At 38.2% G+C, this 13,588-nt stretch overlaps 1 protein-coding gene across 15 annotated transcripts; it reads left to right on the top strand.

Moving 5' to 3' along the window:
• The first annotated feature begins 5 nt into the window (after positions 1 to 5).
• On the top strand, positions 6 to 12,423 carry HNRNPK (heterogeneous nuclear ribonucleoprotein K). 15 transcript variants are annotated; one of them, XM_023735783.1, is made up of 17 exons: positions 39 to 144; positions 2,146 to 2,230; positions 2,354 to 2,420; positions 2,828 to 2,925; positions 3,552 to 3,608; positions 5,087 to 5,130; positions 6,008 to 6,080; positions 6,605 to 6,676; positions 7,174 to 7,287; positions 7,663 to 7,791; positions 8,467 to 8,774; positions 8,921 to 8,975; positions 9,251 to 9,334; positions 9,632 to 9,647; positions 9,725 to 9,807; positions 10,170 to 10,339; positions 11,051 to 12,423. In XM_023735783.1, exons 3-17 carry the CDS (start codon positions 2,363 to 2,365, stop codon positions 11,082 to 11,084), a joined length of 1,395 nt encoding a protein of 464 aa, XP_023591551.1. In that variant the 5' UTR covers positions 39 to 144; positions 2,146 to 2,230; positions 2,354 to 2,362; the 3' UTR covers positions 11,085 to 12,423. The 15 variants fall into 15 exon arrangements, with proteins under 15 accessions (XP_023591547.1, XP_023591551.1, XP_023591553.1 ...); XM_023735785.1 differs by having other exon boundaries at positions 2,336 to 2,420; positions 11,111 to 12,423; XM_023735778.1 differs by having other exon boundaries at positions 2,336 to 2,420.
• Positions 12,424 to 13,588: the final 1,165 nt, after the last annotated feature.

The raw sequence follows: 13,588 nt of genomic DNA, 5'->3' as shown, positions 1-13,588 counted from the left end.
GAGGCCCCCTCCCCCTACAAGTACAGTGCGCAAACGAGAAAGGAGGAGGGCGCTCCAGTGGAAAGCACTGCAGACGCCATTATCCTCTGTTTCTCTGCTGCACCGACCTCGACGTTTTGCCTGCATTCCGCTTGTTCGCGGCCTGTAAGTAATTGGAGTTGTTGGGGTCTGGGTAATACGTGTTCAGGCAGGGGTTTGGCCTCCCTGAAAGGTTGCGTTTACTTTTTCCAAGCCTGGTTTTCCTCAGGCCCTTAGCTACCTCAGCCCGAAGGGAGGTGCCGGCGGAAGGCGGGGCTGTTGCCTCTTTCGGCGCTTTGATTGACGCAGCCTGGGGCCAATCTCTTCGCCCTCGCGCCACCTCTGAAGCCTGGGCAGCCAATCAGGTGCGGCGGCGGGGTAGGCGAGCGGAGCGGGAGAAGGCGGGGGAGGGCGACGGGGGCCTGTTCTCGTTCTCTGTCGAGCTGTGACCGGCTGAGGCGGCGCGGCGGCGAAGGGACGGTGGCCTCGCGCGGTGAGGAGGGGAGCTGGGAGGGCTACCGGTGAGGCAACGCTGGGAAGCCAGTTTTCCCGCTTAGAAGTAGGCCGTTTTAGGGGGTGCTTGGTGCTTGCTTGGCGGCTTCCCAGAGAGACGTTGCCTGCTTTCCCCTCCCCCTATCTCCGCCATTTCCGAGAGTGTCTCTCCCGTCTGCGTTGTAGTGCTAGAAACTTGGGGGAATTGCGAGGTATGTTCTTTTAGGAAGAAACGTAGTTACGTAGTATTGAGAATTAGGCCTCTTGTTCGGAAAGAAGGGGCCGGCGGGAGCCCGAGGCGAAATGCCTGGCGCCGCGCTCATTGTGTGGGCCCCGCCGCAGTGGGGCCCTCCCGGGCTGTGGCTGGGGCGGGAGCCAGGGTCATGGGATGGCCGGGGCTGCCTCGGTTGCTTTGTCTCTCCCGCGGCGGGGGGGAGGGGTGCGGGGATGAGCTCTCGGGACCGCGTGGTGGGTGGGGGAGGGGGGGTTCACGCTCAGCTCCGCCTAGTAGCACGTAGGCGCCATTACGCGGGCCGCCATTTCCCGTCGGATCCGGGTGAGGAGAGGTGCGGCGCTTTTGCGATCGCCTCTTGAGTTTTTCAACCCCTGTTACTCGGCCGACCCGGATATGCAGGGAGGACCAGGCATGTTCGCGCACGACTGGCTGGGCGCATAGTTAACGTATTTTCGGGGTCTGAGGGAGGGTGGAAAAGGACCTAGCGGATTAATAGTGGCTGCGTTATTCTTAACATGTAGATCGTCCTATTTTTTTTCGAACTCTCGTATCCAAGTCTTCCGCCACATCTCAGCCTTTAACTGAGTGATGGGCCAGTAGAATTTCGTTTTAGTCGTTAGAAGAGTGGGTTTATTAACAAATATTATGGAGGAATGGGCGGAATAAATGCTGCCTTGGTTTTTGTTTTTTCTTTAGCTCTAGTAGCCCCTGCCGTAGAAGGGGCCACTTGGCTTTTTCTGTCAGTCCCGGGAGGGCATCTAAAAGGTGATTTGGGTCCCATCACCATTCTGGCACGTAGAATTTTTTGCCTTTTTATATTAGTGTAACTGTTAGGATATACCCTTTTTATTCTAACTTAAGGTATCCTGATAGTGAGCCTTATAAAGTGTTCAAAGAGTCCATTAACTGTGTTGAGTAAATCAGTCGTGTTATGTGTATACCAGGTTTTGAGATTTATCCTCCAGTAGAAGTGATTATTTATGGTTTGCATTTGCCGTTATGTTTGTAAACTTCGAAGATTTCAGAAAACAGCATGCAGTTGAACCCAACGCGATTAGACATCCAACATAAAAATAATCGTCTCTGCCGAATAAGATGTAGTTAGAAATTCTAAAAAACCAAATTTAAACTGATAAGTTGATATGCATTTTTAGTCTTTGTATATCGTGATGAAACTGCTGTGGTGGAAATCAATTCAGTGGCTTAAAAGCTGGTGGTTTTCCTTTTTAAAAAATCAATTTCCTTTGATTTTAGGCAACGGTTTGATTTTTAAAATTCCAGAAGAATTAACTTTTAGAAATAGCTAGTTGTTGCGTTGAAGTCAGTAGTATGATCAGAAATTAGTATTTAGTTGTAAGAATGAACAAAAAAGCAAAACTGATTTATGTTGGTTTTTATAGGCTACTGCAGCAGTAGGGTGTCAGTTGTTGGTCCTGCCCAGAATACTTCATTTCAGTTCTGCTCTGCAAGGATATATAATAACTGGTACGTTCCAGAAGCAGAGTCACTTCTTTGTTTGTCATAATATTTAGTAAGATACCCAGTTTGCTTTAATGAGCCAGATGTACTAGCTTCTTTATTTTTTAACAGATTGGTGTGTCCATTTAGTACAAGAAAATGGAAACTGAGCAGCCAGAGGAGACCTTCCCCAACACTGAAACCAATGGTGAATTTGGTGAGAAAACTTTTTTAGTTGTAACAATTTTGTATTTTCTGTTCTATTCATTTTGGGTTTTTTTTTTGTTTTTTTTTTTTTTTGTTACTGTATGGTTTTAATACATTGTTATCTTTTATGTAAGTCATTTTAATTTGATAGCCTGGAATAATGTTGGTTACATCTTAGTTTGAAGTATTGCCCCAAGGTAAATTGTGTTTGCTAAACGCTATTGAAAATGAACAGGTTTTGTTTCATAACTTAAAAAACAAGATTTGTAACGTTGGCTTTTGGCCTTGAAAAACACTTTCAATTAGGGATAAATCTTTTCAAACAAAATGAGTTAATTTGTTTAATTTAAAACTAAAATGTAATTCAGGGCTGTTTTTTGAAGAAGTCCTGTTGAAATATTAAATGTTCATTTCTAGGTAAACGCCCCGCAGAAGATATGGAAGAGGAACAAGCATTTAAAAGATCTAGGAACACTGATGAGATGGTTGAGCTGCGCATTCTGCTTCAGAGCAAGGTATAAGTTTTATTGATAATTTGGAAGTGTTTTAATACTCCAGCAGAAATTAAAATTAGTTGTTATTTGGTTTTTTGGGTAGTCTTCAGAGTCTTAATGGGTTAAAGAATAGCTCTGGTTTTGATTTTGCTGGCAATTAAGATAAAACCCTTCGTACAATGAACCATTACAGAAGGTTGGGTGGATGTAATCCTTAGGGCATCAATGAATTAGCTCTTGATTACATTGTGAGTTTATTTTAAAACATCTTGGTTAGCCATTTATTTGATTGTTGCCATATGCAATGTGAAGGTACATATTGGTAAAATTCTTTTGTTACGTTATAGAGGAATACCATAAAACTAATTAATCGGTGTGTGAGTTATATACCCAGAACGTGTTGTTCGCATTCGGGCTACTATACAGTGCTCTACTTTACTTACATAAAGTGTCTTCTCCCTGAGTAGAGTCTTGGTTTTATCCTGAGGGTTTTGATACCTGCAAATAGATTTTCAGCCCTGTAACAGGAAGGTTAGAGCTAGGGTTTTTGGAGGGGCAGGTATGGGAGTCAGAGCAAAGAATGCAGGGAGATTATATTAAAACTTACAGAGAGGCAAAATAATTTTCGTCTTTGTATCTTTTTACAGAATGCTGGGGCAGTGATTGGAAAAGGAGGCAAGAATATTAAGGCTCTTCGTACAGACGTAAGTATTAAAGAGTTTAAACTATTACACAAGCAGCTTCTGTTTATGTGTTTCTAGAAGTTTAAAGATTTGAATCATAGGGATCACTTAATAGACTAGGTACAAGCCATTCGTAATGATTGATTGTAGATGATTTCCCGATTTGCCATTTTTATTTTTAACAAAAACCAGATTGAGTTACAAGGGAGGAGGTTTATATTAAACTTCCTTGTTTACAAATAGGATTCCACCAAATTATTCACTTCAGGCAAGATAACATCTTAATTAGAAATATTGACAGAGTATTAAAGAACACTTAATTGCACCATTTCCCGTGTGAATCGATGGCTGTATTACTGAAAACCATTGCAGGTGGCTGAGTAAACCTCCATTTTTTTTTTTTTTTAAGCGTGTCTGTTCTTTAACAGCTTGCACATGGAGCACAAAGAAATTAATGTTGAGCTTCCATGATTTAAATATGGGTAAAGAATAGAGTAGGGACATACTCTTAAAATTGGGAAAGAGTTTGTCAGTGCCTGCGATTTGAGTCGTCGTATTTTATAGTGGGTTGACTCTTGTGATTAGACACAGTAAATGTTGGCATCCTCAGAAGTTAGTATTTATTTACTCATAGCTTGGCTACGTCAAAATTACTAAGTTTTTTTCTCAGTGTATACATTCTTAATGTTTTTATTTCCTGCTAAAATAGAGGCAAATAATAACTTTGTGTTGAATACTTATTTTGACAGTATTTCATTTCTCTCTTGGTCGCAGATCTTTGTATGTTCCTCTTGATTGCTATAAACTGAACTTGAAATATTTGTTGAAAATTTTACAAACCTGCCTGTTAGGATCTAGGAGTGCGTTTTAAATCTCCAGGAAACCAAACTAGTCTTAATAGTTAGGATTTTTTGGTGGTGTGGGAATTTTTGTTTTGTCTTTTATGACTCTCCTTCTTCTTAATCCAGATGTTCTGTATAATAATATGGTTTATTAATTTCCCCATTTCCTCAAGAATTTCAGTAAACTTTGAGTCATGACAGGTTTTGTGTCTACCCTCATGAGCCAGCCTGCTACTGAAACATCATTTGTTTTTTCTTTAAAAAGTAGCTAGAACCATCATTTAAGATCCTTAAATGTTAAGCCACAGTCAGATATAGAGAAGTCCATTATTGTGTTAGTCTTCAGAACAACTTAAGCTTGTTTCATTAATTGAGAGTATGAGTATAGTTTGTATTAAATTAAAATTTATTGCTTTTCCCCCTTTTCCCTCTCCTTGTTTTTTTGGCCATATATCTCCGTTGCCCATGTACTGGATCGACTTACCCCTGCGTTGCCCACCATGACGTTGGCCCATCCGCCCCTGAACGCCCATGTGAAAACCCTGGTTGGCTATGCCCAAAAATGTGCTCGTTGCCAAACGGGTACCATACTTGACAACTTCTGATTGAATGCCCATGCCCAATGCCAACATCCACGAACGCCAATGACCAATGCAGTACAATGCCAGTGTTTCAGTCCCAGACAGCAGTGGCCCCGAGCGGTATGTCCCAACAGTTTATGCCTCACTGCCTGATTAGAAAGAGAGAAATGTATTTTATTACCTGCCTTTTATATAATTAAATAGTATCCCCTTTAGACGGTGTATTGTTTTTCAAGTTTCTGTCTTATTTTCCCCATTAAGTCTTTTTGTCACTGAACTTTTACCGTGAGTTGCCCACCCAAACGATCAACTAATTTTATTTCGATGGAAGGAGCACAGCTTCAAGTGTTGCATATTTGCTGCATTGTAAATCAAATTGTTACCGAAATAGTCTCTCGCTCTGTCTTTGTGGCCCACCTTTGCTTCCCAACATTGCCTGTTCATAATTTTTTCTGATGAGATGCTAACTCTGGTTCACTTTCCTTCACTTCTCATTTGTGTTGTCTTGTTTTGTCTTGCATTTGTATTTGTTTTCTTGCAGAGCCCATTAGTGATCTAATTTCTAACTGGTATCCATAATCTTATTCCAAATATAATGTTCACCACTTGCATATTCCCCCCCACTTTGCCTAAGAGAAGGTGTGCCAGTATACCAATGTTAATAGCGAGGGTATTCTTAATTAACTTAGTGGTGGCGGGGAACATAAATATCGACTCTGCTTCAGTTCTGGTCAATTTATTGCCCACTTAATCTGAGCCCTTCCAAAAGCCCATTCTCTCTGTCTCTCTGCAAGTCTCCTAATATTGTTACCGTGTTTGTATTGGGCATAAAACAAAATGCATGTGAAAAAATCTATAAATAGGTTACTGTAAATGGGGAGTATTAAATAATTGTATGTTACTTCTCTGTAAACGTTTGTATTACTAATACTGACAAACAAAACTCATTTTTTTTTCCACCTTTTTTGTACTATCTGGTATTTGTGATGTTTGACAGCATATTGAGTATCAGTGCTGATATTGAAACAATTGGAGAAATTCTGAAGAAAATCATCCCTACCTTAGAAGAGGTAGGCTCATGTTTTTTGTTTATATACTTGGCAATGTAAGGGGGAATGTTCATGTTTTACAGAATTATAATGGGGGAGGTGGATAGTACATACAACAGTTCATAGTAGTAATATCTCAAAATTTGCTTTATAAGGTGTAGAATTAATTGTATTTACACTGTTAAATATAGCTGACCACCTCTTACATATGAACTACCTGTGGTCATGTGCTTACGTAGATTTAGTTATATTTTAGTAGGCTTTAGTTTTTAGAGGATTTTTTTTCTTGAATAAAATTAATTGTGGGAATATGTTGGGAAGGAGAATTATTTTGCTCTTATTAGGGAATTTTAAAATCCTATGTAATCCTTTATTTACTAGGTATACAGAGAAAAGCGTTTTATGTTGATTTTTATTGTAGATAAGCAGTTTCTCATATATGTAATATAGACTTAAAATGTGTTGTAGTAGCTTTACCAATATATGCGACAATAGCCTGATCACACTAGACACTTAACCTATTACTCTTATTTTTCTACTTTCAGGGCCTGCAGTTGCCATCACCCACTGCAACCAGCCAGCTCCCGCTCGAATCTGATGCTGTGGAATGCTTAAATGTATGTCATAGTGCCATTGAACCCCACTGAAGTATGGAGCCTGGCCCATAGGATCGATTTTATTTTTAACATAGTGTGCTTTTCCCATCTCTAGTAAAAGTTTAAAAACGTGATAAATGAATGGTCTTACAACTCACTGTTGACCCTGCTCCATGCTGCAGTGGGAATTAACTACATTTGCAAAGTGCTTTGCAGTCATTTTTATTATGGTGTTATTTGAATGTTATTAATAATTTTGTGGTAACAGCGACATGCTAAATGGCTGCAGTGTGGGTATGGTGTTGCAGGACCTGAAAATAAAATAGTTTTTTAAGGTGGTGCAGAATGTCCTTTTTGGGCCTGGCTATTGAGGATAATAAGCACATAACTGGTAAAGTTATTGAAATATAAATTCAGGTTGCTCACTGCAACAGTATATTGTTAACGCTTATAGCAGATAAGTGTATGTTGGGGGATTCTTGATTTTGAACTAAAATTTTATAAATCTCCCTCCGCAGTACCAACACTATAAAGGAAGCGACTTTGACTGCGAGTTGAGACTGTTGATTCATCAGAGTCTGGCGGGAGGAATTATTGGGGTCAAAGGTGCTAAAATCAAAGAACTTCGAGAGGTAAAGGCACCTGTTTCTCCTCCTGCCGTATTTTTTACTGAAAAATAATTTTTTTAATCTAGATTGGTTCAGTGGACTTTTCTTTGAATTCCCTCCCAAGGTTCCTCATCATTTGTATCATCTAATTTGCTATTAAAATAACAAAAAGGCTTGGCAATACTAGATAAGTTATTTGGTCAAAATTTTTACACCTTGCAAAGCCAGGCCCTGCCCTGTAGTTAGTAACAAATTTTTACAGTTGGGTGGGGGGAGGGGGTGGGGAGGACGGGTAGTTACTAAATTCAGATGAAATTTACCTGAACCTAGGAAACTATTGAGTGCATTTTTATCCTTTTTTAATCTTTTTTTTTTTTTTTTTTTTTTGTGAACTTGCAGAACACTCAGACAACAATCAAGCTTTTCCAGGAATGCTGTCCTCATTCTACTGACAGAGTCGTTCTTATTGGAGGAAAGCCGGATAGGGTTGTAGAGTGCATAAAGATCATTCTTGATCTTATATCTGAGGTATCTTCAGGACATTTCTTTTATTTAGATTTAATTTTATGGAACAGAAATTTAATTCAGAAGTAGTTTAAGAATGTTAAGGCAAATGGCTCTTGCTTTTTCTTTACCTGTCAGTTTTTAAATTCTATCACCCAGCCTTAGCCACCATTTTAGTTTAGAAATCCTTTGGGAAGGGGATGGAGGGTGGTCATTTGATCATTGGTGATAATTTTGTAATTTCTAATTCTCCAAATGAAATTTTTGGGTTGGTTGTGGAAACAAAACATATAGTCTGTCTAGTGCTGTTTCATCTTAGTATTAAATTGCTCAGCTTCCAAACTTTGGGATGCTCTAATTTTTTCATAGAGTACACTGTGAAGTGTCCAGTCATTTTCTTTGTGTGGGATGAGGAAGAGGTTTGTAGTCTTTTAAGACCTAAGAGTGTGAACAAGCAACTATTCCCTCACAGATCACAGACAGCAAAGCTCACTTTGTTCAGGGCCTGCCAAGAGTATTGCTTTTTTCTTAATAATTTTTTCGTTCTAGTTATTATCTTTGTCTGTATTCCTGTTTCTACTTTTTGATACCACCAAGGAAAAAATAAAGGACTGGAAATTTTTTGTTTGTTGAAAGAAGGGTTGGTATGAACCAAGGCTTTTTACTTGCATTCTGTAAGGTTGCTGTATCTTTTTTTAGTCGCCCATCAAAGGACGTGCACAGCCTTATGATCCCAACTTTTACGATGAAACTTACGATTATGGTGGTTTTACAATGATGTTTGATGACCGACGTGGACGTCCCGTGGGATTTCCCATGCGGGGAAGAGGTGGTTTTGACAGGATGCCTCCTGGTCGGGGTGGACGTCCCATGCCTCCATCTAGAAGAGATTACGACGACATGAGCCCACGTCGAGGACCTCCTCCTCCTCCTCCTGGAAGAGGTGGCCGGGGTGGTAGCAGAGCTCGGAATCTTCCTCTTCCTCCACCACCACCGCCTAGAGGAGGGTAAGTTTTTGTGTTTTGTTTTTCATCAGCACATTGTATAACTTAGAAGAGGCTGCATATAGGATTAGGCAGGGTAGACTTTGGTTTGATGTCTATGGCATGTAAATGTAAACAAACTGGGATTATAATAGCTATTATGTTTGCAGAGATCTAATGGCTTACGACAGAAGAGGGCGACCTGGAGACCGTTATGATGGCATGGTGAGCTTGGACTTAACAACATCTGTGGGTGGGTGGGTTATAAGGGGTCTTAAGGTTAGGTAGTTAAAATTTTGTTGAAGTTTAAATAGTACCTTAAATCATTTTGTTTCTACTGTTTTCTGGAGTATTATGGCTTTTTTGAGCCATCTTTGTTCCCCCAAAATATGTGTGTTTTTTAAGTGTTATATAAATAGAACGTAGTCATACACAAATGGTAACTGTGAGTGAAATATCGTGCAGGTTTATCTTAATAGTGCTGTTTATCTCTAACATAGGTTGGTTTCAGTGCTGATGAAACTTGGGATTCTGCAATAGATACATGGAGCCCCTCGGAGTGGCAGATGGCTTATGAACCACAGGTTGAGTATCGTGTTTTAGCATGCATACCAGTTATTTAAGATGCTTACCTGTTTGTCAGTAAGTGTTTTGTTTTCCCGCTTATAGCGTGTTTGTTTCATTGAATGCTGTGTATGTGAATGTGTATTATTCTTTCACTGAGGATTGTCTTCTGAATTATACTTAACTAGAAATAAACTTGGGAGGTTTTGGGAGAACTTTGGTTTCCTAAACTGAGGGGTTTTCATGAGTGTTAAGACACTTGATGAGAAATTTTGAAGGCAAAGTAATTTTTTTTTTTTTTTTTTTTCTATTTTTAGGGTGGCTCCGGATATGGTAAGTTTTCTTCTTTGTGAAATCAAAACATTATTTCATGCTTTCTAAATGAACGTGATGCTCATTATTTAAATCAGATTATTCCTATGCAGGGGGTCGTGGCTCATATGGTGATCTTGGTGGACCTATTATTACTACACAAGTAACTATTCCCAAAGATGTAAGTATCTTTAATGAATCTATTTTCTGATTATTGACCCTTAAATTGCCTGCCTTTTAATACAAAGTATTAACAAAAAATACTCCATTATAGGATTGTGTTTTAAGAGCTCTCAGTGAGGTGTCACTCTGCAGTTTTAAGTCTTAACGTGATGTCCAGTGTTATTAAAATAAGCAGTTTAATTAGCCCTTAATTAGCTTATTAAAGGAAATTTTAACGTGGGTGGTATAAATACATTTTTATCCAAGCCTTGACTAGTTAGGGGGCATTAGATAATAAAGGAGTCAGTAAATAACTATAGAATTCATACTTCTGGTGGTTATTAAAAATACAAGTGATAAAATTTTCTTAAATTTTTTCAGTTGGCTGGATCTATTATTGGCAAAGGTGGTCAGCGGATTAAACAAATCCGTCATGAGTCGGGAGCTTCGATCAAAATTGATGAGCCTTTAGAAGGGTCCGAAGATCGGATCATTACCATTACAGGAACACAGGACCAGATACAGAATGCACAGTATTTGCTGCAGAACAGGTCAGTTTAAGTTCAGCTTTAGGATACCTTAAAATACTAAAACTTTAAAGAGCCTTTCTTCTCAATTAATTTTTCCTTTAGAAGCCATGGTGTCTCAACCTTTTGGGGACCTAACTTCTAAACATTCTAATAGCTTTGCTTTAATTTTCTTCTGCTTTCTTACTAAAAACGAAGACATTCAATACTAATCTTGCTGGAAGAAGCCCTAACCAAGTAAACTTCTCCATTTCTCTGGTGAAAACTGCTGCCAAAACCACATGTTAAAATTATACAAAGCCTGTAGAAAATATAGAAGATTCAGTGGATGTTGGTCTAGTTCTGTGTGGAAGACTAGTGATTTTGTTGTTTTTAGATAACTAAATCGACAACAAATCACAGTCTGCCATATGGCACAGGCCATGCCTCTACAGGACAAATGATTGGTGCTGTTCAATGCAGCATTTCACACCTTACTGGCATTTCTTTGTTTTTTTTATCAAATATTAACAACTTTTGATTTCATTTTCTTAATTCTGTTCTACTAATGTCTAATTTACTATTAATCATTTTTTTTAATTTTACTATTTTAATTTGTAATTGCTAATGTTTTGTAATTCTTCTAAATGTAATGGACATGTTTGATTTTGACTTAGCATTGAAAATGTCTTAATGTTGATTAAGATGTTACGAACAAAAATTCTAATTCGTACTTTTTTTTCTTTTCTTTTATAGTGTGAAGCAGTATGCAGATGTTGAAGGATTCTAATGCAAGATATTTTTTCTTTTTTATAGTGTGAAGCAGTATTCTGGAAAGTTTTTCTAAGACTAGTGAAGAACTGAAGGAGTCCTGCATCTTTTTTTTTTTATCTGCTTCTGTTTAAAAAGCCAACATTCCTCTGCTTCATAGGTGTTCTGCATTTGAGGTGTAGTGAAATCTTTGCTGTTCACCAGATGTAATGTTTTAGTTCCTTACAAACAGGGCGGGGGGAGGGTGTGCAAAAACTAACATTGAAATTTTGAAACAGCAGCAGAGTGAGTGAATTTTATTTTTTGTTCGTTGTTGGTGGTTGGGAAAAAAAATCCCCCCTTGTAATTATTGTGAACACCTTGCTTTTGTGGTCACTGTAACATTTTGGGGGGGGGGAGGGACAGGGAGGAAGAGTAACAATAACAATAGTCCACGTCCCTGGCATTCTATTCAGAGCAGTGTGCAAAATGTAATGCTCTTTTGTAAGAAACGTTTTATGATTTTTAAAATAAATTTAGTGAACCTATTTTTGGTGGTCTTTTTTTTTTTTTTTAAAGGCAGTCATTTTTCAAATGGCTGAATTCCCAACCCGCCCCCAAACTAAACACTAAATTTGATTTTCAGCTCCTCTATTGGATATAAGCGCATCTTCTCTTGAACATAGGCAAAAAAATATCTTGGCAAATTCAGTGCTGCTGACTTGATGGTTTGAAAGTCCATTGTTTGGGAAGAAATCCCATCACATATTCATGCTTATAATAAGCCTGTAGGTTTTTTGTGTATTTTGTTTTTGCAAATGCTTGCCCCTACTTTGCAACAGTTTTCTATATTAGTAATGATGAAGAACCCAAATGGGGAGCAGTACAACAAATTGAATAGTGATATAAGTACATACCAGAAGCCTGATTGGCAGCGAGTTTTATTAGAATAATACTGGGTTATGGATATGACTGATGCTGAATAAATTCTGATTATTTTTATTAGATAATTTCTCACCTATAGACTTACAATGTCAACCTGCTAGTGTGTGTTAGTTAAACTTTGTAAAATATATATATATTCTTGTTTTTCCATTGTATGCAAAATGAAAGATAAAGATGTACCATTTCTCTGTTGTATGTTGGATTATGTAGGAAATGTTTGTCAACAATTCAAAAACAAAGATGAAAAAAGTTCTTGTGGATGTTCTTGTGTAGTATCTTGGCATTTGTATCAATAGTTTAAACTTCACTTCCAAATAAATAAAACTCCCATGATGCTAGATATGGTGCGTGCCCAATTTGAACTAGGGTTGATCGACACCTGTAAAATTTGTTGAAACATTCCTCTTGTAAGGAAATACAGTAATTTTAAATTATTTATGTATTGTGTGAAGTGTTTTTCTAGCATTTACAAATGAAAGCTTATTTGTAAGGTTGATGAAAATTCTAGTAGTTGGGCTCTTAATCTGTTAAAAGTAGTCAGGCATAACGAGAGTGAGTCATAAAATTCTAGTTCTCTTACTAATGAGAAACTTGAGTTTGATGTTTGAGGATATTGAAGGAGAATACAACTGCAGAATATGGTTCCTGATTTATAATCCCTAGAATATTATCTGTTAACATGCAAGTGTCCAGAAAGCATGATAGCAGGGTAACAATTATATTGAAAAGCATTCATAAATGCAGTTCTGCTCTACTGAGCTTAGGAAAGAGGCTTGTATATGTTAACAATGTGAAATGAGCAGTGTTTCTGTAGTACATGCAAATAATGCCTTTTAAGACAATTAAAATATCGGTGACACTCCCTTTTTAGTTTGAGAAGGGTAATAGCATTTTCTTGGTTAATGGAACTTGTAAAATAGATGCTGTCACAGCATACAGAGTTCTGGGTGGCGTAAACGGTTAAGCAGCTCACCTGCTAACTGAAAGGTTGGCAGCTTAAGCCCACCAAGAGGCATCTTGGAAGATGCCTAAATGTCACATAACTTGACAACCTTATGAAACAGTTATTCTTTGCATATGGATTAGCCATGAGTTTGAATCTACTTGACAGCACTGGTAGTTTCCCCAAAGGTGAAACTAAGCTGAATTCTATGTGGGTCAACATTGCTTCCTGTTGGGCATCTTAAGTATGGATAAATTGGAGCTGCTGAGGGTAGCATAATTCTTCAAGTCTGAAATGAACCTTTACTCTAGAGAAAAATTACTGATATTTTAGTGAAATTGTTATTCCTATGGGAGAAAAGCACCACAGGAGAACACTGGTTTTCAAAACTTCAAAAAATTAGGAAGATATGCTGAATATTTGAACAAAGTTTCAGTTTTGCCTTTCATAAATCTGACCGTCAACCCATGAACCTAACTGAAGATTAAAAGTTATCTGCAATTAAAAAATAGGGTATACCAACAGCAGACAAGTGTATTTTTCCAGTGCACATGGAATCTCCAGAATAGACCACATATTAGGTCATAAAGCAAGCAGAAAAAAAACACATGGAAACTGAACAACACGTTGCTCAAAAACTACTGGGTTATGGAAGA

The sequence above is a fragment of the Trichechus manatus genome, unplaced genomic scaffold, assembly GCF_000243295.1.
Source record: "Trichechus manatus latirostris isolate Lorelei unplaced genomic scaffold, TriManLat1.0 scaffold00082, whole genome shotgun sequence".
NCBI lineage: Eukaryota > Metazoa > Chordata > Mammalia > Sirenia > Trichechidae > Trichechus > Trichechus manatus.
Note: the sequence above shows the minus strand (reverse complement) of the source record. Positions and strands in the feature narration are given on the sequence as shown.